Source organism: Emiliania huxleyi (genome assembly GCF_000372725.1).
Source record: "Emiliania huxleyi CCMP1516 unplaced genomic scaffold EMIHUscaffold_47, whole genome shotgun sequence".
NCBI classification, from domain to species: Eukaryota; Haptophyta; order Isochrysidales; family Noelaerhabdaceae; genus Emiliania; species Emiliania huxleyi.
In genome coordinates, this window is record NW_005198467.1 from 183,786 (window position 1) to 206,626 (window position 22,841).

The 22,841-nt window shown below is 64.8% G+C and overlaps 9 protein-coding genes across 9 annotated transcripts; 5 read left to right on the top strand and 4 right to left on the bottom strand.

Annotated features, from left to right (window-relative positions):
* Positions 1-852: 852 nt before the first annotated feature.
* EMIHUDRAFT_47317 (cyclophilin type peptidyl-prolyl cis-trans isomerase) lies at positions 853-1,110 on the top strand (the record flags this gene model as incomplete). Its single annotated transcript, XM_005768012.1, has 1 exon — positions 853-1,110. A coding segment is annotated over one exon (258 nt), but the record flags the coding sequence as incomplete, so codon positions are not given.
* A 587-nt stretch (positions 1,111-1,697) lies between these two features.
* On the top strand, positions 1,698-2,078 carry EMIHUDRAFT_211190 (hypothetical protein; the record flags this gene model as incomplete). The annotated part of the gene is made up of 1 exon (XM_005768013.1): positions 1,698-2,078. The coding sequence occupies one exon, from the start codon at positions 1,698-1,700 to the stop codon at positions 2,076-2,078; it is 381 nt and encodes a 126-aa protein (XP_005768070.1).
* Positions 2,079-4,265: 2,187 nt separating this feature from the next.
* EMIHUDRAFT_416204 (hypothetical protein) lies at positions 4,266-9,419 on the bottom strand (the record flags this gene model as incomplete). Its single annotated transcript, XM_005768014.1, has 12 exons — positions 4,266-4,707; positions 4,758-4,937; positions 5,041-5,137; positions 5,368-5,465; positions 5,538-5,666; positions 5,872-5,926; positions 5,981-6,054; positions 6,897-6,992; positions 7,605-7,842; positions 8,638-8,759; positions 8,835-9,246; positions 9,316-9,419. 12 exons carry the CDS (start codon positions 9,417-9,419, stop codon positions 4,486-4,488), a joined length of 1,827 nt encoding a protein of 608 aa, XP_005768071.1. The 3' UTR covers positions 4,266-4,485.
* A 730-nt stretch (positions 9,420-10,149) lies between these two features.
* Positions 10,150-10,747, top strand: EMIHUDRAFT_356344 (hypothetical protein). The gene has a single exon (XM_005768015.1). It carries the CDS (start codon positions 10,174-10,176, stop codon positions 10,420-10,422), a length of 249 nt encoding a protein of 82 aa, XP_005768072.1. The 5' UTR covers positions 10,150-10,173; the 3' UTR covers positions 10,423-10,747.
* A 916-nt stretch (positions 10,748-11,663) lies between these two features.
* EMIHUDRAFT_103169 (hypothetical protein) lies at positions 11,664-12,756 on the top strand (the record flags this gene model as incomplete). Its single annotated transcript, XM_005768016.1, has 2 exons — positions 11,664-11,928; positions 12,041-12,756. The coding sequence occupies 2 exons, from the start codon at positions 11,664-11,666 to the stop codon at positions 12,754-12,756; spliced, it is 981 nt and encodes a 326-aa protein (XP_005768073.1).
* Positions 12,757-13,123: 367 nt separating this feature from the next.
* Positions 13,124-16,516, bottom strand: EMIHUDRAFT_436719 (putative acetyl CoA oxidase). Its single transcript, XM_005768017.1, has 10 exons — positions 15,984-16,516; positions 15,794-15,922; positions 15,523-15,635; positions 15,323-15,449; positions 15,112-15,249; positions 14,505-14,639; positions 14,153-14,260; positions 13,903-13,962; positions 13,530-13,754; positions 13,124-13,450 (listed from the first exon to the last, which is right to left on the bottom strand). The coding sequence occupies exons 1-10, from the start codon at positions 16,485-16,487 to the stop codon at positions 13,244-13,246; spliced, it is 1,746 nt and encodes a 581-aa protein (XP_005768074.1). The 5' UTR covers positions 16,488-16,516; the 3' UTR covers positions 13,124-13,243.
* A 158-nt stretch (positions 16,517-16,674) lies between these two features.
* On the top strand, positions 16,675-17,259 carry EMIHUDRAFT_211196 (hypothetical protein; the record flags this gene model as incomplete). Its single annotated transcript, XM_005768018.1, has 1 exon — positions 16,675-17,259. One exon carries the CDS (start codon positions 16,675-16,677, stop codon positions 17,257-17,259), a length of 585 nt encoding a protein of 194 aa, XP_005768075.1.
* Positions 17,260-17,392: 133 nt separating this feature from the next.
* Positions 17,393-18,544, bottom strand: EMIHUDRAFT_211197 (hypothetical protein; the record flags this gene model as incomplete). The annotated part of the gene is made up of 2 exons (XM_005768019.1): positions 17,393-17,407; positions 17,492-18,544. The coding sequence occupies 2 exons, from the start codon at positions 18,542-18,544 to the stop codon at positions 17,393-17,395; spliced, it is 1,068 nt and encodes a 355-aa protein (XP_005768076.1).
* A 1,027-nt stretch (positions 18,545-19,571) lies between these two features.
* On the bottom strand, positions 19,572-21,778 carry EMIHUDRAFT_356350 (hypothetical protein; the record flags this gene model as incomplete). Its single annotated transcript, XM_005768020.1, has 4 exons — positions 19,572-20,382; positions 20,450-20,553; positions 20,694-20,846; positions 20,915-21,778. Coding segments are annotated over 4 exons (1,482 nt in total), but the record flags the coding sequence as incomplete, so codon positions are not given.
* Positions 21,779-22,841: the final 1,063 nt, after the last annotated feature.

Consider the following 22,841-nt stretch of genomic DNA (forward strand, 5'->3'; position numbering starts at 1 on the left):
CTCAAGCGTCTGCACGCCGAGTCTTCCGACGCGGCATCGCTCTGCCGCTCGCAGACGCCGGGCGTCTCCACCGCTGGCCACACCGCGTGTCACTGGCTGGCAGCCGGTGGCCACGTGGCGGCGCTCCGCTGGCTGCTCTCCCTCCCCGAGGCGGCCGGGCTGTCTTGTGCAACCAACCACGGCGGCTCGACGCCTCTACACTCCGCCGCAGCCAACGGCCACGCGGCGTGCGTCGAGGAGCTGCTCAAGGCGGGCGCCGACCCGGCGGCGACCGACTCGACGGGTGACACGCCCTTCGCATGTGCCGCCTCCCGCGCGCACGCGGCCGCGGCGGGGCCGCTCGCGCCGCACGCGCCACCGCACGCGTCCCTCTCCCTCCGGGTCGGGCGCGAGAGGGTCGGAGAGCCTAGATGCTTGACGCAGAATGCTTGACACCGACCCGCGTCACTCTGAAGACTCTGCACGACCCCGCACCCCCACCCGGGACATGACTCCGACATGCCACTGACGTGGCCTGCACATCTTGGCGGCTCGGCGGTGAAGGCGCCCTCCCACCGCCGCCTCAGCCACCGCTGGCGTGTCCTCAGGAGTGCTTTTGTGTTGTCCTCAGGTCGGGGAGCTGGTCTTTGAGCTCGACGAGGCGGCGGCGCCCCAGGCGCAAAACACTTCCTCGGCCTTTCCTAGACTCTCCTAGACCCTCCCTAGGCCCTTCCTAGACCCTTCCTAGCGGCGCCCCAGGCGAGCGCAAACTTCCTCGGCCTCTGCGAAGGCTTCCGCGCGCGCCGCCGCGTTCCTGGCGCACTGTACGGCCGCGGCGGGGAGGTCGGACCCGCCTCGAGCGTCTTTTGCTGCTACCGCGGCACCGCTTTCCACCGGCTGCTGCCAGGCCAGCTGCTGCACGGCGGGAGGATCGCAGGCGGAGACGCGTCCGTGTTTGGCGCGTCCTTCAATGACGAGCCCGAGGGGCTGCGAAAGGACCAGGCCTCGCGCGGCTTGCTCTGCATGGCCAACTCCGGCCCCGACACAAACGCGTCCCAGTTCTACATCACCCTCGCCCCCTGCCCGCACCTGTCCGGGTCGCACGTCCGCTTCGGCCGCCTCGTGAGCGGCGACGCAGCCCTCGCCGCCGCAGAGGCAGCCGCGCCGGCGCAAGGGGCTGGCGACGCACCGAGCTTGCCCGTCACAATCGCTGCGTGCGGCCGCTGGCCCCCGCCGCCCGCCGCCGCGCCGCCGCCCGCCGCAGCCGAGGCGGTTGCTTCGCTGAGCGAGGTTGGGGCCAAGGCGGAGGCTAGCCGCGCCGCCGTCGCTGCGGCCGTGAGCGAGGCGCTGGGCGGCGCAAAGCGGAAAGCGGGGGGCGGGGAGGAGGGCGGAGGCGGCGCCGGCGGCGGCGGAGGCGGACCCGCGGCGGCGAGGAGGAGGACAAGCGAGCCTCCGGTGGCGGCGGTGTGGGACCCGCTCGGAGGGCTGTGTTGCGGCAGCGACGCGGAGGAGTCGGAGGGCGAGGGGGACGCGGGGGAGTGAGGTGGTCGAAACCGTTTTGTTGACGAAACAAATAGCATGGTGCATGCACACGCACACACACACACACACACACACACACACACACACACACACACACACACACACACACACACACACACACACACACACACACACACACACACACACACACACACACACACATCCAGTCGTACGTGATGGCCGGGCTGCGGTCTGCAGCTGCGCAGGCGCGCAGCCAGGCCGGGTCCAAAATGGGGGTCGAATACTCGCTGCCCCCGGAGAGGGACGACGGGTATCGACGCGGCCCCAGCAAGGTGTACGCCACAGTTCCCCAGGGGACCGTGGCGACGACCGTCGCCTCGGACTGGCTCGCGAACGAGCTGGCCGAGCACGGAGAGATCGATGCGGCATACCGCGACCGCATAGTCATGCACCTGATGACGGCCGCCGGCGCCTCGGCGCCGGCCGACGCCGTGTTCAGGTTCACGGCTGGCGACGCGATGCAGACCGAGGACGACGACGAGGACGCTGACCGCTCCGAGGATTATTCCGACGACGGGAGGGCGTCCGACTTGTAGCTGGCCTCACCCATATCTTACCCTCTGCCCCCCCCTCCTGCTACCCCCCAGGCTAGATGGTCACAGATAGCCCCACACAGCCCCTTACCCCTTCACCCTCGCCTCGCTGGTGTTTCTGAACACGTAGACGACCACGCTGTGGGGGTTGTGTTATAGGAGTAGGAGTGGGGTGCAGGTTGCTCACCCACGGCACCGGGCCGGTGCTTGCACTTTGAATGCCGTGGGGCTCCTGCCCGTGTCCCGGGCGTGGAGATGCGAGGGTCGCCCCCCCTTGCCCCACCACTTTGTGTGTGTGGAGACGTTTACCTTACCTTACCTTACCTTACACACACACACACACACACACACACACACACACACACACACACACACACACACACACACACACACACAGTCACTATAAACCCACCACTAATTATGTGCTGGCGTTTCCGCACCACCAGAGCCGCGGGCGCGGGTGGTAGCCAGTCGGCGCGTCGGGAGATTTGTATAGCGCCTCCCTCGCCAGGAGCCCTCAGGCGCTCTGCGCCCGCACTGCAGCCACGGCCCTTGGTCGATCCGCTCGGTGGCGGCTCGTACCGTGGGCGCGGCCGCTGTGCGGACGACCTCCCCCTCCGCCCCATGCCCCCATCACCGGCCCCATCCAGCCTCTCGCATGGGGCAACGCCGTGGCTCAGCCCGGCGGGAGGGGGCAGGCCGAGCTGCTTGGCCTCGAGGAGGACAGCAGCTGCGGCGCTCAGCCCCGTGTGTCTCCACCAGGCAGCCAGGCGCGCGCGGGAGGCGGCGGCTGGGCCGACGCGGGGAGGGGGAGGGGGGGAGGGTTTCCCCGGGTGAGCCCCGGGGCTCGAACCGCCCGGCGCGTTGCGCCAGGGCAGTCCGATCGGCTGCGTTTGCGCCCGCAATCCCCATGGCGTGCCCGACAGCGCTGGCCCCGGGCTAGAGGGGAGGCATTGCGCCTCGCCGCCGTGGCCCTTTTCGCAGGGAGGGGCCCAGATGGTGTCTGGGTGTCTGAGACACGCGCGTTGCGCGACCTCTCCCGCGCTGAGCTCACAGCCACGGCGTGCCCAGGCTGTCGGCCCCGGGCTAGAGGGGGGGGCCCGGCCCCCGCCGCACTGCCCCGCACTGAGCTCACAGGCAGGGGATTGCGGGCCACAGGCTTGGGTCCGGCGGGTTGTGCCGCCCTTGGTTCGTAGTTGAATGGCTGATTCCAGCCAAAGCAACCCTTTTGTTCGCACTTGCGTGCTTCATGTCGGCTCTGAGCCAGATGGGGCACTTGCGTGCGTCAATCAGATTTGCTTTGGTTCTTTCTCGCGTTGGAGCAGCGGCCGGCATCGCCGGAAGCCTTCTCCGCGGCGGTATGGGGTGCCTCTCGGCGTTGGTTGTGCCCGTCGGGCCTTGGGTGCCCGTAGGGCGTTGCCTCCGCGGCAGCAGAGGCGAGGCCAGGCAGGCGGCTGGGCCGGCGGCGGCTGGCGGCGGCGGCTGGCGGCGGCTGCGGCAGGCGGCGGCGGCGGGCGGCGGCGGCGGCGGGCGGCGGCGGCAGGCGGCGGCGGCGGGCCATGCGGCGGCGGCAGGCAGCGGCAACCGGAGCTGCGTCACTCTCTACAGGCGTTCGATAAATAAAGAAGAAATCGGGGCCGCGCAGCGTGAGGACGAAGATGCGCTTGCCGGCCGACTTCCTGTGCCTTCAGAAAATTCACGAAAAGTAACTCGCGATAGGACAACGCCTCAGGTGATTAGGTTGCCAGGCTCTCAAAAGAAACAAAAAGAAACTCGCAATTAGAGTGATCCATGGTGACACTCGCGCGAGATATGGAGACGCTCGCCCGAGCAGCCCCGTGCTTGAGAGGACACTCACCACATAACTCATAACGCGGCACGGGCGCACGGCCCGTTTTGGCTGTCTGCGGAGATTCTGTCTTAGCACACACAGTGAGAACAAATTCGGAGTCATTTCGATGGCCAGAGTGCAATTGCGTGTGTGCGGGAGTTGGTTTGTCGGGAGGGAGGGGCAGGCTGCTGCCTCACCCACGTGCACCGCGGGCCAGTGCTTGCACTTTGAATGCCGTGGCGCGTGGGGGGTGGGGCTCTTGGCTCGTCTTCATGGTCTTGTGCCCCCGACCCGGCCCCGCGTGTCCGGGTGTGGAGATGCGAGGGTCGCCCCCCCTTGCCCCACCACTTTGTGTGTGTGGAGAAATTTACGTTACCTTACCTTACCTTAGCAGCCCCATCACCCGGCTCCGAGACTTTGGACGTGGGCGGCTGGCAGGTCGTCGTCACCGGCGGGCACGCGGTGCTGCCCGAGGGCATGACGCACCTGCCGGACGAGGCGTTCCAGCACCGCGCCTCTCTCGTCTCGGTCGCCTGCCCGAGCAGCCTCGTCTCCATCGGCGGACCGCGCCGCGCCGCCTCACTCGACGGTGACGCTCTTCGCGAGGTTGCGCGGCTGGTCGACGTTGCACTGGCGCATGTCTGCGATGTAGTAGGCCATCAGCTGCAGCGGCGCGACGCAGAGGAGCGGCATCAGGAAGTCGGCGGTGGAGGGGACGCGCATCACGTACTCGCACTGCGCGTCGAGCTCGTGGTTGTCCTCCTCGGTGATGGCGATGACGGAGCCGCCCCGCGCGCGCACCTGTTTGGCGATCGTGAACCGATTACGATGTCCATCAACGATGCGGTGACGGCCCCGCCGCCGCCGTGCGCGCTCGCCTCCTCGATGTTTGAGACGAGCTTGCGGTAGTTCGGGTCCGAGGTTGGCGCGATGATGACGACGGGCATGAACTGGTCGATGAGCGCGATCGGGCCGTGCTTCATCTCGGCGGCGGGGTAGCCCTCGGCATGGATGTACGAGATCTCCTTGAGCTTGAGCGCGCCTTGTTGGCGCATGAATCAATCAATTAATGAGGTGATTAATCAGGGAGAGGCGAGATCTCCTTGAGCTCAAGCGCGCGCCCTCCAGCGCCACCGGGTAGTGGTACCCGCGCCCGAGGAAGAGGAAATTGCTCGCGTACTTGAAGACCTTTGCCATCTCGTACACCGTCCCCTTCTGCTCCAGCACACACCTAATCATTATTAATTAACTAATTAAGACCTTTGCCATCTCGTACACCGTCCCCTCCTGCTCCAGCACACACCTAATCATTATTAATTAACTAATTAAGACCTTTGCCATCTCGTACACCGTCCCCTCCTGCTCCAGCACAAACCGCAGCTGGTCCGGAAGCGCGAGCATGGCGCCTAGCTCGCAAGGATTCCCCCTCCGCTGCCCGCAATACCTGCTCCCAGCCCGGACCTGCGGGCTGTCGCGCCGAGGTTCGCAGACAGCTCCTCCGGCGAGAGCGTCTCGCGCTCCTTTCCGAGCTTGAGCGCAATCAGAGTCAGAGCGACCAGCTGGGCGGAGAAGGCCTTTGGGGCATCACCAGCTAACAATTAGCACCGACTCGGAGGTCGTCCGCGCGACACAGCCGGGGCAGAGAGGGCCTTGGTCGACGCGACCCCAATCTCCGGGCCCGCGTGCAGGTAGACGCCGCCGTCGGTCTCGCGCGCGATCGACGAGCCGACGGTGTTGCAGATGCCTAGGCAGAGGCGGCGCTACTCGTGCCTCGGCTATATCTCGGCTACATCTCGGCTGTGTCTCGGCTGTATCTATATCTCGGCTGTCTCTCGGCTGTCTCTCGGCTGTCTCTCGGCTGTCTCTCGGCTAGCATGCCCAGGCAGAGGCAGCCCGCTGCCCGGGCGAGCTGCAGCGCCGCGAGCGTGTCGGCCTATGCGTTCCACGGGCGGCCGGTGACCTCACTGCTGACTTGCCAGACCTGCGGCGCCGCGAGCGCGTGTCGGCCGTCTCCCCCGATCTCTCAGCTATCTCTCGGCTGCTTCTCGGCTATCTCTCGGCCGTCTCCCCCGACTGCGAGATTGCGATGAGCACGTCCTCCCGGCAGAGGATCGGGTTGCGGTAGCGGAACTCCGAGGCGTACTCGACCTCGCACGGCATCCTCGCCTGGTGGTGCCAGTAATACTAATGACTAGTCACTAATGATCAATCGCACGGCATCCTCGCCTGGTGGTGCCCAGTAATACTAATGATAATAAACTAATGGTCAATCGCACGGCATCCTCGCCTGGTGGTGCCAGTAGTACTAATGACTAGTCACTAATGATCAATCGCACGGCATCCTCGCCTGGTGGTGCCAGTAATACTAATGACTAATCACTAATGACCAATCGCACGGCATCCTCGCCTGGTGGTGCCAGTAATACTAATGACTAATCACTAATGGTCAATCGCACGGCATCCTCGCCTGGTGGTGCCAGTAATACTAATGACTAATCACTAATGATCAATCGCACGGCATCCTCGCCTGGTGGTGCCAGTAATACTAATGACTAATCACTAATGATCAATCGCACGGCATCCTCGCCTGGTGGTGCCAGTAATACTAATGACTAATCACTAATGATCAATCGCACGGCATCCTCGCCTGGTGGTGCCAGTAATACTAATGACTAGTCACTAATGATCAATCGCACGGCATCCTCGCCTGGTGGTGCCAGTAGTACTAATGACTAATCACTAATGATCAATCGCACGGCATCCTCGCCTGGTGGTGCCAGTAATACTAATGACTAGTCACTAATGATCAATCGCACGGCATCCTCGCCCAGCCTTGCCGTCGCCGAACTCGTCGCCTGGTCAGCCGCCCGACCTCGCTATCCCCTCCGAATCCTCGAGCAAACACTCCCCGCCGCATTATCTCGTTGGCTACATCTCGGCTGTAGCCCGGCTTTATCTCGTTGGCTACATCTCGGCTACACCTCGGCCACATCTCGGCTACATCTCGCCAAATTCTCCAGCAGGTACTCCCCAATCAGGCCAGCGTGGTGCGAGGTGCCGCACGCGACCACGATGATGCGAGGCGCCTAATTAACGACTCATCAACGAATCAACGAATTGCCTATTGCCGCACGCGACCACGCTGACGCGACGCGCCGCCGCCAGCGCCGGCCAGTGCTCGGATAGCCCGCCTAGCGACGAGAGTCAAGGAAGGGCTGATTCGTTGATTGGTCATTAATCAGCTTGGCCGCCTAGCGAGAACCCTAGCGACGGGATGCTCTTCTCTTCTCTTCTCTTCTCTTCTCTTCTCTTCTCTTCTCTTCTCTTCTCTTCTCTTCTCTGCTCTTCTCTTCTCTGCTCTGCTCTGCTCTTCTCTGCTCTTCTCTTCTCTTCTCTGCTCTGCTCTTCTCTGCTCTTCTCTTCTCGTCTGGAGAGCCCGCCTACCGACGGGAGCGAACCATGCCTCAGCCTCCTCACTCGCACCGCCATGCCAGCGCTCTTGCCCCCCCGCCCAGCAGGACGTCGTTGCAGCCGCTGCCGCTCTCGCGCGAGCCTGCGCCACGCCAGGTACAGGCACAGGCGGTGAGTTAGGAGGAGCGACACAGGTACAGGCGGTGAGTTAGGAGGAGGGTCGGGGGAGGAGCGATCACCGAGCCAGTGCGCGGGCCCAGTGCGAGCCTGGTGAGTGCCTCGGCTACTCTCGGCCATCTCTCGGCCATCTCTCGGCAACCTCTCGAGCCTGCAGAGTGACGGTTCGTCACGCGGCCGCGCATCGCATTCTCGAGCACCTCGGGCTGCTCGCAGATCTCCTGGAGGCGAGATGCGGCCGAGATGAGCCGAGATATCGCCGAGAGGAGCACCTCGGGCCGGAGGCGAGAGAGTGATCCGTCATCAATCATTGTGATCCTGTCGGCCGCTGTCGGCTGCTTTCGGCTCCTCTCCCTCGCAGGTAAGTGAAGGACCCCTTCTGGGAAGTGTCTCGGAAGTGTCCAGGACGTGTCTAGGAGGCGTCTCGCGGGTCTCTCCTTGAGCATGAAGTGCTTGAAGGAGCCCTTCTGGGAAGTGTCTCGGAAGTGTCCAGGACGTGTCTAGGAGGCGTCTCGCGGGTCTCTCCTTGAGCATGAAGTGCTTGAAGGAGCCCGTCTGGGAAGTGTCTCGGAAGTGTCCAGGACGTGTCTAGGAGGCGTCTCGCGGGTCTCTCCTTGAGCATGAAGTGCTTGAAGGACCCCTTCTGGGAAGTGTCTCGGAAGTGTCCAGGACGTGTCTAGGAGGCGTCTCGCGGGTCTCTCCTTGAGCATGAAGTGCTTGAAGGAGCCCTTCTGGGAAGTGTCTCGGAAGTGTCTAGGACGTGTCTAGGAGGCGTCTCGCGGGTCTCTCCTTGAGCATGAAGTGCTTGAAGGACCCCTTCTGGATGTCCTCGAGCTTGAGCTGCAGCTCCTCCACCTCGCGGCATGTGATTCACCAATCAATTCACTACTTCGTCGTCCTCGAGCTTGAGCTGCAGCTCTTTCACCTCGCGGCAGAGCTTGATGTTCTCGAGCGTCTTGATCTCGTACGTGCACGCGCCTAGGGTTCGGGCTCGGGCAAGGGTAGGGAAGATGCGCGGCCGAGCGCCTTGGTCTCGTTGCGTGCAAGCGCCCGACGGGGTCCTCGCCACCACAACCATCTCTCCGTCGTTGAGGTACGTCACGCGCCTGGTCGGAGCCCCACCGTCACTACGGCGACTTCCACCCCTCTCCGCGCCGTTGAGGTGGCGTGGCGCGCCGCGTCCGCTCGATGACGGCGGAGGCGTCCGAGGCGAGCAGGTACTCGTCCTCTCCGATGCCAAGCAGCAGCGGCGAGCCCTTCCGAGCCTAAGGGAGGTCAGCGGCGCCTCAGAGAGACAGAAAGGTGGGAAGCAGCAGCGGCGAGCCCTTCCGAGCCCCGACGAGGAGGTCCGGCTCCTCGGAGGAGATGACGCAGATGCCGTACGCGCCCTGCACCTGCGAGAGAGCCTGCCTCACCGCCTCCTCCAGCGGCATCCACTTTTGCTTCCTCACGTCGGAGATCAGGTGCGCGATCAGCTCAGTGTCCGTCTCCGACGCCATGCGGTAGCCCTTGCGCTGCAGCTCCTCGCGCAGGGCGACGAAGTTCTCGACGATCCCGTTGTGCACGATCGCCAGCCCGCCATCCGACGACGTGTGCGGGTGCGCGTTTGCGTCCGTCGGAGCGCCGTGCGTCGCCCAGCGTGTGTGCGCGATTCCGACGGTGCCCGTGTTGAGCGAGGAGGAGCTGCGAGAGGCGAGGACGGAGACCTTGCCGGCGGCCTTGACGACCCCGATCGTGTGGCTCGGGCCCGAGCTGCTCCGCCGCTTGACCGACGGCGGGCCGTTGGCCGAGGCTGCCGCAGGCGGCACCGCCTCGACGCACGCGACGCCGGCAGAGTCGTAGCCGCGGTACTCGAGCCGGGCCAGCCCGGCGAGCATCACGTCCTTGGCCGTGCTGGGGCCCAGGTAGGCGACGATGCCGCACATCGCTCGCCGGTGCAGCTTGCCGATCGATCGCGAGAGGGGGTGGGCGCTGTCGTCACCTCTGCGAAAAGAATTCTACGAATCCAAGCCCCTCTCACAGCAGACTGGCGAGAAGCGGCGAGAGACTGCGAAAAGAGATACGAAGAGGCAGACTCCCCAGGGTGGGCGACGGCTAGCGCACCACACTCCTCTCCTTAAAATCCCTGTGTGGTGGCGGCGTGCCGTTCTCCCATCCCTCCCTTGTCGTCGTTCTCTCCCTTGTCACTTCCCCCTCTGTCGCGTCGTTCTCTTCTGCCTCGTCCTGCGACGCCGCCGCCTGCCGGTCCCTTGTTCTCGCGGCTTCTTTCGCCTCTCGGCGCAACTCCGTCCTCCTTGCGGCGTATCCTGGCCCCTCGAGTCTATCGAGCTCCCCTCGCGCAAGGACCACATTTCTGACTCCCACTCCGATCATTTGCCTCCAAGTCATGTTGTTGCTCAGGTCCACTCTCTCTTCGAACACTCGTGCCTCTACGGATGATGCCGGCGCTGGGGTCCCCTTCGGATGCATCGTGACATCTGACAACTGAATTTCCACTGGTTCGTCCTCCTCTGAGTCATCTTCCCCGTCCTCCTTCCGCTCGGCTCTTCGCTCGGTACGTTCGGTGTGGCTCACCCTCCATGCCGTGAACAGGCGCTTTATCCACCCTATATTCTTCTCTGTGCCAGTGTGCTGTGAGAGAGGCTTGTATCTTAAGAAAAATCCCGCCGTCTAACTGCCATGTCACGGCCGGTCGGCTGGTGCTCTCGCCTCGCTGGCGGCGCGGTCTGGTGCCCCGGCGCCCAGCTCTCCTGTGGGCTCGCGGCGGCTCGCCGCCGCGGTGCCGAACAATGTGATCAGTCCGGAATCGTCCCGGCGTGCCGCCAGTGCCGCTTCTTCGCCGATTTTTGGCTCGACCAGTTTGTCGACAAAGTTGCCTCCGAGCTCCTGCTGCTCGACTGCGCGGCGGAACCGGCCCATCGCGGCTGAGACGTGATGCGCCGGCACCGGGGCAACGGCGCGGGACCATTTCCAGGCTCTCTCGAGCAACCTCAAATTTAGCCGATTTTGTGGATCTCAACCCTGCTGCTCTCTGACCACAACCTCGCGGCCCGCTGCGCGGCTCTCCGAGCGCGAGAGGAGTCGTCTACGAGGCGGCGGCGAGCGCAGGCGGCGGCGGCGCGGCGGCGCGGCGGCGGATCGCGGCGCAGACAACGGCAGCAATCTGGCTGCTGCTTGCTGCTGCAGCAGCTGCTGCTGCGGCTGCTGCTCCGCTGCCGCTGATTGTGGACACGATTCCCCCGATAACCCTGCCCGCCCGCTCCGCCCCGCCCGCCCGCCGCTCCCCGCTTGCTTGCCCGCCCGCCCGCCCGCCCGCCCGCCCGCCCGCCCGCCCGACCACCCATTCCCATCACCATCTCACATACCTTCATATAGGCGCTCGAGACCTCCTCTCGCTGCCTACTCGCTGCCTCTGGGGAGGAGGGGAAGACGTAGGGCTGCATGCGCGCCTTCCAACGGAGGCCCCTCCCCGAAAGGCAAGTTTTAGCCACATGAAACCCGAGACCCCTCCCCACCGCCCCGATCCCCCCACCCCCTTGCTCCCCTCCCCCCCTCGGGAGGGCCGAACTGAGGCGCCCGTGGGGACCCCGCACTTCCCTTCCCCCCTCGGAGGGCCGGACTGAGGCGTCGAGGGCCCCGCTCTTTCCCTCGCATAGCGGCCACTCTTCGGATCGCTGGTCGAGCGACCCGGGGGATGCCCCGCGCGCCTGACCCAGGCGCGAAAACGAATCTGCGAGGCGTGGCCGCTCACGCGGCCCGATGGGGAGGAACGGGGCGAGCCCCCTCCAACCCACCCGCGCTAGGTCTCGGGGGACGAAGGGGTCACACCCGACGACCTCGGGAACTAGCCGGGGCAGTCGGAGAAGTGGCAACTCCGTGCACTGACGGTCGGCCGCCAGAAAACACGCCTCCGTGGCTCGGGTTACACCACTCCTCGCTACCCAACGCGGCCAAAGGATATCCACCTCGAGAAGAATTCTCGTTGACCGACGCTCTGCTGGTTACGTTTGTTTATATTTGGCTATCTGCGCGCGCACGGAGCGCACGGCGTCAGCGTCAGCGTCGGCCACGCGGCGGCAAAAGGCAAGCTCACATTGCTGTGGTGTGCGGAAGGCGCGCACGCAAGAGCAAGAAGCGAGCGGGCGCGCGCCGGCCACGTGGCAACAATCATGGCCGACGGTGGTTCATCGCAGTCGTCAGGCGCGCCGTCGTGCGGCTTGCGCCGCTGGAAGCTGTCGCGCCTCGACATCGTGGTTCCGGAAGGCACCAACACGAGCGAACTTGCCGTCGCTAGCTATGTTGATGTCGATGAGGCGCTGCCACTCGAGCCGTTCGCCAATCGAAAGATTGCCGGGCCTCTCGACAGAGACCAAGCGATCGCGGCGAGGCGAGTGCAGGCGGAGATGCACGAGGCCACTGTGGGAGGCTCGAGCGGTCCGCGGCTACGCACACTGGTTGGTGACGCGCGCACACGATCGCGATTTGTCTCCTCTCGTCGTGTTGCGCGAGACGTTTGAGCACACCGGAACTCGTATTTGGCATGGAGCTTGGGTCCACCGCGCGTGGGCTCTGGCGAACGCCGCGGTCTTTCGCGACAAATCCGTTGTCGAGCTCGGCGCGGGCTGCGGGCTGCTCGGCATCAGCGTGGCGGCGGCATGTGGCCCACGGAGCGTGTGGCTGAGCGACTTTCGCGGTCACTTTCGCAGTGAGGCGACGGTGATGCACCTGCTACGCGACAATGTCGCAAGCAATCGTGCCCGGCTACCCTTGGAGCCGGCGTGCCTGCGAGTGCTGGAGCTCGACTGGTCGCAGCCGACGAAGCCGGTGGAGTGGAGCATGGACGCTGCGCAGCCACCGGCGGAGGACTCGCCACGGTCCTCCGCAGAGGCGGCAGCCGCGGCCGCGGAGCCAGCGCGGGATTGCTCGTGGGCGCCGTGCGATGTCGTGATCGCCACCGAAGTGCTGTACTCTATCGAAGGCGCACGGCTGCTGGCGGCGCTGCTGCCGCACTGGCTGAGCCGCCCGCACGGCGCGGCGTACGTGCTCAACAATGCGCGCCGCACGGGCGTCGACGCGTTCGCGGCCGCATGCGAGGCGCACCAGCTGCGCGTCGAGGAGATCTCGTGCGGCGAGACGGTGGACGAGGCGCTCGCCGCGGCGACGTGCACGCTCGGAGGCGAGGAAAGGCAGGGCCCCAGGGACGATTACGTTCACTTCCGCGTGATGTGGTGCGCTCCAGACGTCTCGACCACCGGGCTGTGAGCGTCTAGAGAGACGTCACAATCACTGGAGTCTGGAGGTCCTCGACTAAATCCGTACGTACAGCCGTAGTCACGAGGTACAGCTTTACTACGGTTTGGGCTCAACGAGGTTTTCCGGAAAACAAAAAGGAAAACAGAGGGTCCCCAGCACTTTGCGTTTCCGGAAATTTCCAGGGAAAACAAAGGGTGTTTGGTGCTCCATTCTGGAAACTCGCGAGTTTCCCTGAGTCTGAGAGCTGGTCTGGGGCAAAATCTGAGGCAGCTACGACCTACGAGCACCACGCTCGAGTACGAGTGCCTACGCTACTAGGTGCCCTCTCCCCGAGGAAATCGACAAAATACCCAGGCGGGTCGCAGGGTAATTTCCAGGAACACACAGCTCGCAGCTCGAAAAGAAAAAGACTCGGCCGTGCGCCGCCGTCGCGCACACAATCTTATATATCTCAGCACATATATCTCACCAGTGATCATCAGCTGCCGCCCCCGCCTCACGCCACGGGCGCGCCGAGCTTGCCCTTCCAGTCCGCGTCGAAGCCGGTCGCCGCCGGTGTCAGCCGCTCCACAGAAGGGCCCTCGACAAACGCGGCGCGCGGTCCAGTGCGGATGTGCCGCTCTGCAATCATCTCGGCGAGGTCGTAGATCTCGCGCCAGTGCTCGTCCATGGCGGCGGCGAGCTTGGCGACGTCCCTCCCCGCCTAAACACAATCCGCAAGCCAACTCAGCAATCTCGGGTGATCTCGGGTAATCAGGGGGGGCAACCCCGGTTAATCTCGCCGGCTGCAGCTTCCGAGCCAGATTCGCCGCGGCGAACACCTCGGCGCGGTGCTCGCCGAGCAAGCCAGAGAGGGCGGCTGCCGCGCCGCCCTTTTGCAGCGCCTTGAGCCGGTCGCGGGTGAGCTTCTGCTGCAGGATGCGGCTGTCCCCCTCGGCGAACTTGCAGCAGAGCAGCATGTCGACCAGCTCGAACCCCGTCGCGTGCATCAGTGCGTAGCTGCCGACCTGTACTCTCGGACAACCTCGGGTTATCTCGTGCAATCTCGTGCAATCTCGTGCATCAGAGCGTTGCTGCCGACCTAGACTCTCGGATACTCTCGGGTAATCTCGTGCAATCTCGAGAAATCTCGTGCATCAGAGCGTAGCTGCCGACCTCCTTGCGCAGCGCGTGCGCGCGCTCGAGCGCGACGTCGATGCAACGGATCTTGGCCACCTACCCAGCTCATTAACTAACTCATCTCCCGGACCTTGGCCAACCTACCCAAGATCCGGGAGGAGCAGGAGCACGAGGGATGAGCGCAGCTGGGCCCCGACCGAGGAGAGGCTCGTTGGCGACGGGGAATCTCCGGCAAGCTCGGGCAATCTCGGATACTCTCGGGCAATCTCGGGGACTGGTTGGCCACCGCGATCGCATCGACGAGATCCGCGTCCGGGATGGTGCCTGCGCGCAGGCAGCTGTTCAGCCGCTGCTCGACGCCAGCAGTGAAGGCTGCCATCTGGGCGAGCGCCGCCTGTAGGGACGTGTCGGGGACGTGTCCTCGGCTCACCTTGGCTCCTCTCCTCTCGGCTCCTCTCGGCTCCTCTCGGCTCCTCGCGGCTCCTCGCGGCTCCTCTCGGCTCCTCTCGGCTCCTCTCAGGCCCTTTCGGCTCCTCTCGACCTCACCTCGGCTCCACCTCGGCTGCACCTCGGCCTCATCTCGGCCACCCCTCGGCCTCACCTCGGCTCCTCTCCGCTCCCCTCTCGGCTACCCTCGCCTCGGACTCGCGGAAGACCGCCTTCAGCTGCGGCATCTCGGACAGGCGCACCTCGCCCGCAAGCCCGTTGCAGACCTTGCCGCGCGCGTACTGCTCGGTGCGGAGGTGAAGCACGCGGCAGCTCGCCAGGGCGGCCTGGAGGTAGGTCGCAGGGCACCAGCGGTGATCGCATGCTCCGTGCGCCGAGAGGAGCCGAGGTGAGCCGAGGTGAGCCGAGATGGAGCCGAGATAGAGCCGAGATAGAGCCGAGATAGAGCCGAGATGGAGCCGAGATGGAGCCAGGATAGAGCCGAGATGGAGCCAGGATAGAGCCGAGATGGAGCCAGGATAGAGCCGAGATGGAGCCGAGATAGAGCCGAGATAGAGCCGAGATAGAGCCGAGATGGAGCCGAGATGGAGCCAGGATAGAGCCGAGATGGAGCCAGGATAGAGCCGAGATGGAGCCGAGATAGAGCCGAGATAGAGCCGAGATGGAGCCGAGATAGAGCCGAGATGGAGCCAGGATAGAGCCGAGACAGAGCCGAGATAGAGCCGAGATGGAGCCGAGAGAGAGCCGAGAGGGAGCCAGGATGGAGCCGAGATGGAGCCGAGGTCGCGAGGGCGACGCCTCTGCGATCGCGAGCCGTCCCGTGAGGAGGCGCTGGCCGATGACCTCGATCCGCATCCGCTCGTCGGTGGTCTGCACGTACGCGTCCTCGCGCACGTCCGCGAACTTGTTTAGCATCGCCTCCTTTGGCAGCCGGACCTACCTCAATGCATCTCCGCTGCTTGGCCAGCGGACCGGCTCGCTCCGCGTGGCGGCCGGTGGTTAGCGTGGCCTGGTCGAAGCAGACGCGCGCGTTGTCGAGGTCGTTCGCCACCGTCTTTGTGCCCATGTCCTCGACGGTGATGCCTGGCAGCAGCTGCCCCTCCGCGTCGCGCATCGAGAGGAGGAAGGCGTGCGGCCTGACCAGAGCCCACTCGGCACTCAGTACTCTCACTCACTCGGCGTCGCAACGAGAGGAGGGAGGCGTGCGACCCGTGGCTCTCTCCGCCGACGACCAAGTCTGCGATGACGACGCCGCGCTCGGCCGTGTAGCCCTGAGAGATCCAGTTCTTGGCCGCCTTGTCGCTCGGCGTGTGCAGGACGAACTGCGACAGCGGGGCTCGGGGTCTGACTCTGCGGCAGAGATGCCCGCCACTGTGTCGAGGTATGCCAGAGGAGGCGGCCGCCGGCGCGCTTCATGTACGATGTTGGCGGGGGAATGGCAGGGGTGGCGCAGGCGGAGGGTCGTCTACCTACGGCGCGCCTCTTGCGAGCCCGCGTCCCACTCGCAGGTAGTCTCGACGATCAGTCCAGACAGCACGCCCGCCTGCGCCTCTGTCAGCAGGAAGCAGCCCAGCTGGCCCGCCGCCTGGATGTCGCGCAGGCTCGCCACCTGCTCGGGTGATCGCGAGTGATCTCGTGAAATCTCGGGTGATCTCGCGCAGGCTCGCCACCTGCTCCGGCCCGCCCAGCCCGACTATCGAGCCTGCGAACAGGTTGAACTGGACGGTGAAGCGGACGCCAAAGCCGCCTAGGCCGACGGTGGCGAGGAGGCGGTGCGCGAGGAAGAACTTCTCGGGCGCGTCTCGCATGTCCGTGAAGGAGAGCAGGTTCGACTTGACGAGCTCCCTCAGCACCGCCGCGCTCCGAGCCGGGTCCGTCGCCGCCGGCACGTCACGCACGGCGTCGAGGAAGCGCTCTGTCCACGCTTGGACCGTGGCCTCGTCGGACGGGTCAAACGGCGGGCTCGCCGCGCTCGCAGTCCACTCCTGGTCAGAGTGCTCGACCGACCTCGCTGTGCTGAGAAGGGAGGCCTGCGAGCGCAGCACCGCTGGCACGTGCACGCCGAGGCTGCGCGCAGCCGTGTTGGCGATGGCGCGACTGCCAAGGAGCTGCCCGTGCTTGATGTGGCGCACCGACCTCGCGGCGGCGCGGTTCGCCAGACGGAGTGTGTGCATAGGAAGATTGACGGATCAGTCACAAAGCACAGAGCTTTCAGCCTTGATGACCAGAAAAAACAAATCGCGACGCTAACTGTCGATTGATTGATTGAACTCCCACCCCTCGTTTGGCTTGTCCTTTTATAGATTTGTTGGCAACCATTATGCAGCGCACTACTGACAGTATAATCTCTGAGCAGACACGATGGACAACGACATCACCCTCATTAAGCTGCAACGGCCAAGCGAGTACGCACTGATCGACCTCGACCAGCCTGGCGACAACACGTGGCACGAAGTCGGGACTAACCTCGTAACGGCAGGTTGGGGCACTCTGTCTGCTGGTGGCGGAACGCCCGACAAAGCGCAGCATGTCACTGTACCAGTCGTGCCGGACTGCGAGGACACCAACTACGGCCCGAGTGTCGGCATAGAGTACAATCCCGAGACGATGGTTTGCGCTGGGACGGTCGGCCTGGACACATCGGCGGTCACGGACATGTACTCCATGTTCTACCAGGCCTACTCCTTCAACCAGGACATTAGCGTGTGGAACGTGTCTGCAGTCACGACCATGGAGCGCATGTTCTGCTTCGCATCCGTCTTCAACCAGGACATCAGCGCGTGGGACGTGTCGGCGGTTACTACCATGAGCTCCATGTTCTGCGGCCACAACTCCCTGAGCGACTGCAACAAGGCGCTCATCCACGCCAGCTTCGACGCACAGACGAGCGCCTGGCCCTACGATTCCTCCTCGCTCGCGTGGGGCTCGCTCGCGTGCCCTCCCTAAGTAGGTAAGGTAAGGTAAGGTAAGGTAAACTTCTCCACACGAGGTGGTGGGGCAAGGGGTGCGACCCTCGCGTCACCACGTCTCTAACGACAGGAGCCCCACGGCATTAAAGTAGGCGTTGCTTCTGTCAGTCTCACGGGTAGGATCGCTTGCAGAGATCGGCGAGGCGTGTGAGAAAAAAGCTACTTTGAAAAACAACTTTTCATCTCCCTCGCTGCGCCTTGGACGGTACTTGGCCTAGCGCCTCCCAGAGCTCGAGCTTGGCCCTAATGGCCTGGGCGTAACCTGCGACAACCTCCTGCTGGGTCGACAGCGCCCCCTCCCACTTGTCCGTCTCGTGGGCCAGGAAATCGGAGATGACGCTGTTCTCCAGGCCCCGCCGCTGCTCGCCCCGCTCCGCCTCAAGATCGCGGACGCGCTGGTTGAGCGTCGTGGCGCGCGCGGCCAGCGCCTTGACTTGCTGCTCGTGGGCGACGCGGGACGGCGGTTGCGAGCTCGGCGCCTCCCTCCGGCGCGGAGACAGCGTCGCATATGTCCTGACTGCCGGGTAGAGCCCTCTCCTCGATGCGGGGGGACCGCTTATGATCGAGTCGATGCGCTTCCCAGCAGCTGGCGGCTGCAACCGGCTCGCCGACTTGCGCAGGGGCGGCTGCCTCCTCATGGCCGCCGTCGTAGTCGCGTACTCGCGTGCCGCCTCACGCCTGCGGCACGCCTCCTGCCGCTTGTTCGCCTCCGCATTCAGCCGGCGCGCGTGGCTCTCTCGCGCGGCGAGCTGGAACTTGGAGACGTGATACTGGCTATTGCAGGGAGGGAGCCGGACCGGCGCGCCCGGCTTCGGCCGAGCGGGCTCTGGCGCGGCCTCCCATTTTCGCTCCTCCGCCTCAAGCTTGGCCTGCCTCTCGAGCTGCAGAAAGTCCATCGGACGATGGTACTCCTTGCGCTGGGCGAGGACCTGGCGCCGGCGCGTCTCAGCTTCCCGCTCCAGCTGCTCCGAAAAGGCCTGCTCCTTGATCTGGTACATTGGCGTCTCCTCGAGACGGCTCTGCGCCACGGCCCACATCTTCAGCTGCTGCAGCCAAGACTGCTGCTCCAGGCCGTCGGCGCCGGCTGGCTCTGGCGGACGTGCGCTGGGCGGGAGCTTTTGCCCTGAGCGGAGCAATTCATTCAAGTCGATCGCTCCTGTCGCCGGCGCCTCTGTCGCCGCCGTGGGGGCCTCGCCCCCGTCGAGCATTGCGCTTCCGCCAACCAGCGCACTCTCAGAGCGATTGCAGTCCGCATCGACCATCCGCAGCGGTTACGGAGTTCGCGCTGTGTCATATACATACGTGCACAGAAGAAAAATGTGGAGGCCCTCTCGGATGGCAATGGAACCAACAGCGCCTTTTGCTTAGTTTCCAATCAATCCATTTTTATATATAAAATGAACTCGGAACTCCATTTTTTAGTTTAGTTGTTTTGTGAAACCGCCGGGCGAATTTTCCATTGGGCGGGGTTGATTGCGGTTGTGGACGAGCCGTAGGCGGCGCCAGCAACTCCCAGACTCGAACGAAGGGGTGGGATGATGAAGAGGTCGGCTCTGGCCTCAGCCGTCACCGTGCCGGATTTGGCGCGAGACCCGAAGCAAGGTTCGTCCGAGCTGGCCAGCGGGTCCGACTTCGACTTTGAGGAGCTCTCCTCCCTCTCCTACGCCTCGACTCCAAGCTCAATGTCCTCGGGATCGATGCAGAACATCCTGTCACCGCGCGAGACCCAGCGCCGCTGGCTCAGGAAACGTGAGGAGGACGACAGCAATGCTTTTGACCGGCTGGATGACCTATCGCTGGCCTGCCAAAACATCGCGGCTGGGCAAAGACAGGAGGACTGGCTGAGCTTGAACACAAGGGTGACCGCGCCCCCATTCCAAGCGCAGAGCGGTGAGCCCTGTGCCTCTCTTGTGCGCCGGGACCGTGTCTGCGTCTGCCGCTCGACGCCGACGGCTCTGGGAGCGTTCTCGGGCCAACCGTCCAACCACATCTGCACATTCGTCAGGGCGCAGAGCTTGTAAAGGCGGCACCCATTGATCGAACCCAACTATCAACACCGAGGAGGGTCTTCAGTCTTCAGTTCACCGCATCACGGGCACGACGCCACGATCACTAGCGCCACCCCACTCTCTGACTTTTTGACCACGACGCACGAGCCTGGCCGGGGCGCGGGGGCGGGGCGGCGCCGGCCGCGGGCGGGCCCGCGCCGGGGCGCCCCCTCGGGCCGCGCCGCCTGGGGCCGGGCCCCGCGCACGGTATCCGAAAGATACAGTACGTCAACGTGGCTTAGCGTTGCTGAGAACATATAAATGAAAGCACGGCACAGCTGGTAAGTGGTATGGCACGCGCGCGGCACACTCACGCAAAGAAGAGGCGGGGTTGCAAGGTTTGCCACTGCGGGGCAACCTCCCTCTAGCAACCTCCGCTCGCATCGACACTCCCGCGTGATGCCGCCTCGTCACGGCATCACGGTGCACGGGCAGTCACGCAACGACACGCACGGCGACGCAGCACTGCCGCCGCCTCGGGCACGCCCCTGGGTCGAGAGGGAGACCACGCTGCAGACAGCCCCCCCTGCCCGCCGCCTGCTCCGGTGGCGAGACGCCCCCACAGCGGCGCGCACACACACGCACAACACGTCCACCGCGAGAAGAGGAGCGTCCGCCCGCCGCGCCGAGCACTGCCGCCACTGCCGGCCGGCGGAACCGGCGGCGCGGGAAGGCGGCAGGCTCCAGCTCCTTACGGCGCCGTCGCCACCGCCTCGGCGAAGCCGACGCGGTCGTTGCCAAAGTCGTAGACCGAGAAGTACTTTGAGAGGAAGACGTCGCCGAGGATCCAGAGCGGGCCAGCCGGCTTTGGTACGTCCATCGGCATCAGCCCGAGGGTGCACATCTTCTTGCCGAGCAGCTCCATCTCCAGCACGTACTCAGCCGACTCGAGGCTAAAGGTCTTGCCGCCCAAGGTGAACGAGAGCGTGGGCAGCTCCCCCTTCTTGTCGCACGGAATCGAGTACTGCCCGCCCATCCCCGCCTGCGCGTCCGCGAGGCCCAGCTTGCCAATCACCTTCTTCAGCTGCTCGGTGGGGCCGACGATGAGCGAGGTGCCTGTTCACAGCCAGAGGTGTGAAGAGACGCTGTTCACACCTCTCGTGGCCGACGACGAGCGAGGTGCCCGTGTCGGCGATGGCGGAGCCCTTTGTGAGGACGTCGCTTCCGCCGACCGACACTGCGTCGAGGTCGAACTGCCAGTAGCCCTTGCGTGTGATGGGGAGGTAGTGGAGGTCGCCTGTGCGGGAGATACGGGGAGATATGGGGAGATATCGGGATATATCGGGAGGTAGTGGAGGTCGCCTGTGCGGGAGATATGGGGAGATATGGGGGAGATATGGGGGACATGGGGAGGTATGGGGAGGCAGTGCAGGTCGCCGGTGTAGTAGGAGTCGTCGACGCCGCCCAGGAAGAGCATGCCGCCCGGCGTCTGCTTCGGGTCCTTGCTCATCCAAAAGGAGAAGAGCGGCGCCGCGAGCTGGCCTTGCTTGATCAGCTCCTGCATCACCGGCGTAAGGCCGTTGACCTGCTCACAGCTGCGGGTGTGAACAGCGTCTCCTCACAGTGCTGTATGGCGGGCGTGAGGCAGTGGACCGAGAGCGACGGGTATGCGAGGCCGAGGATGCCGTCGAACTTTGAGAGAACAAACGCGGCGCCGGGCTCGGTGACGGCCTCGGCGAAGGAGGCGTTCTTGAGAGTGAGCGACCCGACGCTGATCTTGTCGTGCGAGATGAAGCCGGACATCGAGCCGGACCCGTACTTGATTGCGAAGGGCGTGCCGTCGCGCACAAAGGTGTCCGACTTGTCGCTTGCGTAGCGGCGGTGGAGGAAGCACGCGAGGTTGAAGCCCTTGCAGCGCGACGAGGGCACCCAGAGGTTTGCCGACCCGGTGTCGAAGACGACGGAGAAGGTCTGGGGCGGAGTGCCAATCGAAATCTCGCCGTAGTACTGCGCATCTTGGAAGTCCTTCAGCTCAACTGTCGCCGTCCCCGCGTCGCCATCCGCCGCGATGAGGTTGGTGGTGGCTCCGCCGAGGGCAAACAGCCCCTGCGAGGTCTCGTCGTTCAGCTCCAGCGCGTGCTGCCGCGCCGTCCGCTCAACCTTGCTCAACCGGACCGCGTGCACGCCCTTCTTCCGCGCAGCCGCCGGCTCCTCCCGCGCCGACTGCGCCGCGAGGAGGTGCGTCTGCGGCTGCTGCTGCGCCGGCAGGTCCAGGACGCCCGAGAGCACCGCCCCCGACGCCGCGCCGGCCGCGGCCGCCGACGGCATGACCGACGAAGAAGACGTCGGAGCGCTGTGCTGGGACGCTGCCGAGATGAGGAGGAGGAGCGTGGCGACGCCCATGCCGGCGCCGGCGACGGTGATCCAGCGCGGCAGCGCCTGCCGCCGCGCCGCTGGGTACTCCACGTAGCCCTCCGAGGCGGGGAGAAGCGGTTCCTCGCGCGCTGCCATCGTCCGGAGCTAGCCACTGAAAAAAAGAATTTAAAGAATGGAACCTCTCTCACAGCACACAGGCTCGACACAGGTGCGAACTGGCACGTGCTAGTACTATCACCGGCACACCACCGGAGCCGCCTAAGCGACTCCGTTAAGAGCGGCAATGCACTTAGCACCGTGCACAATGCCGCTGTCCCCGCACGCTAGCTCGTTCACCGTCTGCCACGCCACGGCGGTGTGGAGGACGACAGACAAGCGCTGCATCTGCAGCCCGTGCCAGTTCTTGGTGGTCCATGTGACCTCATCGAGGTGCTGAGCGTGCGAAAGTTTGTTACTCAGCTGGTCCGCCGCCTGCCGAAGAATTTTGCGGACGCCGTCCCCGAAGCCGCCGAACGTCTCGAAGTCGAGCAAACGCAGGTCGCAATTCTTCTCGAAGTCGAGCAAACGCAGGTCGCAATTCTTCTCCCGCGCGAACCGGTAGTCGCCCTTCTTGTAGGGGGCCGTCACAGGTGCCCCCGCCTCCGCCTCCCCCTCCCCCTCACTCTCCCCCTCCTCCTCTTCCGCCGCCGCCGCCTCCGCCTCTGCATCCTCCGCCTCCCTCCCCCCCTCCCCCCCCCCCTCCGGCCGCGGCCATGCAGCATGCCCTAACACTAAGTCGAGCAGCGCCCGCTCGGTGTTGCCGAAGGCGACAAAAGCCCCCTTCCAGCCGAGCCGATCGCCACCCTTGCACGCGAGCGAGCTCGTGAGTTTCAAGTCGCCAACGAGGCGCACATGCCCTTTGCCGATGTTCGCCGCCGCCACGTCAGGTTGTTTTGGGTTACTGTAACTGAGGTGTGCAGTCGGCTCCATCTCGATGAGCATGCCCCACGCCGAGCGAAGGGTCTTGACGAGTCGTTTGCGAGCAGGTATTTGTGTCGTGTTGCGTGCTTCGCACGCGGGTTGACCATTGCGGCATCGCCGAGTTCTTCGTGCGGCTTGCCGTTTGGCGCCTTCTTGCCCGCCTCCACCGCCTGGCAGGCAACATCGAGCGGGAGGCCGAGGCGGCGCTGAACTGTAATGCGCATCGCCCATGCTG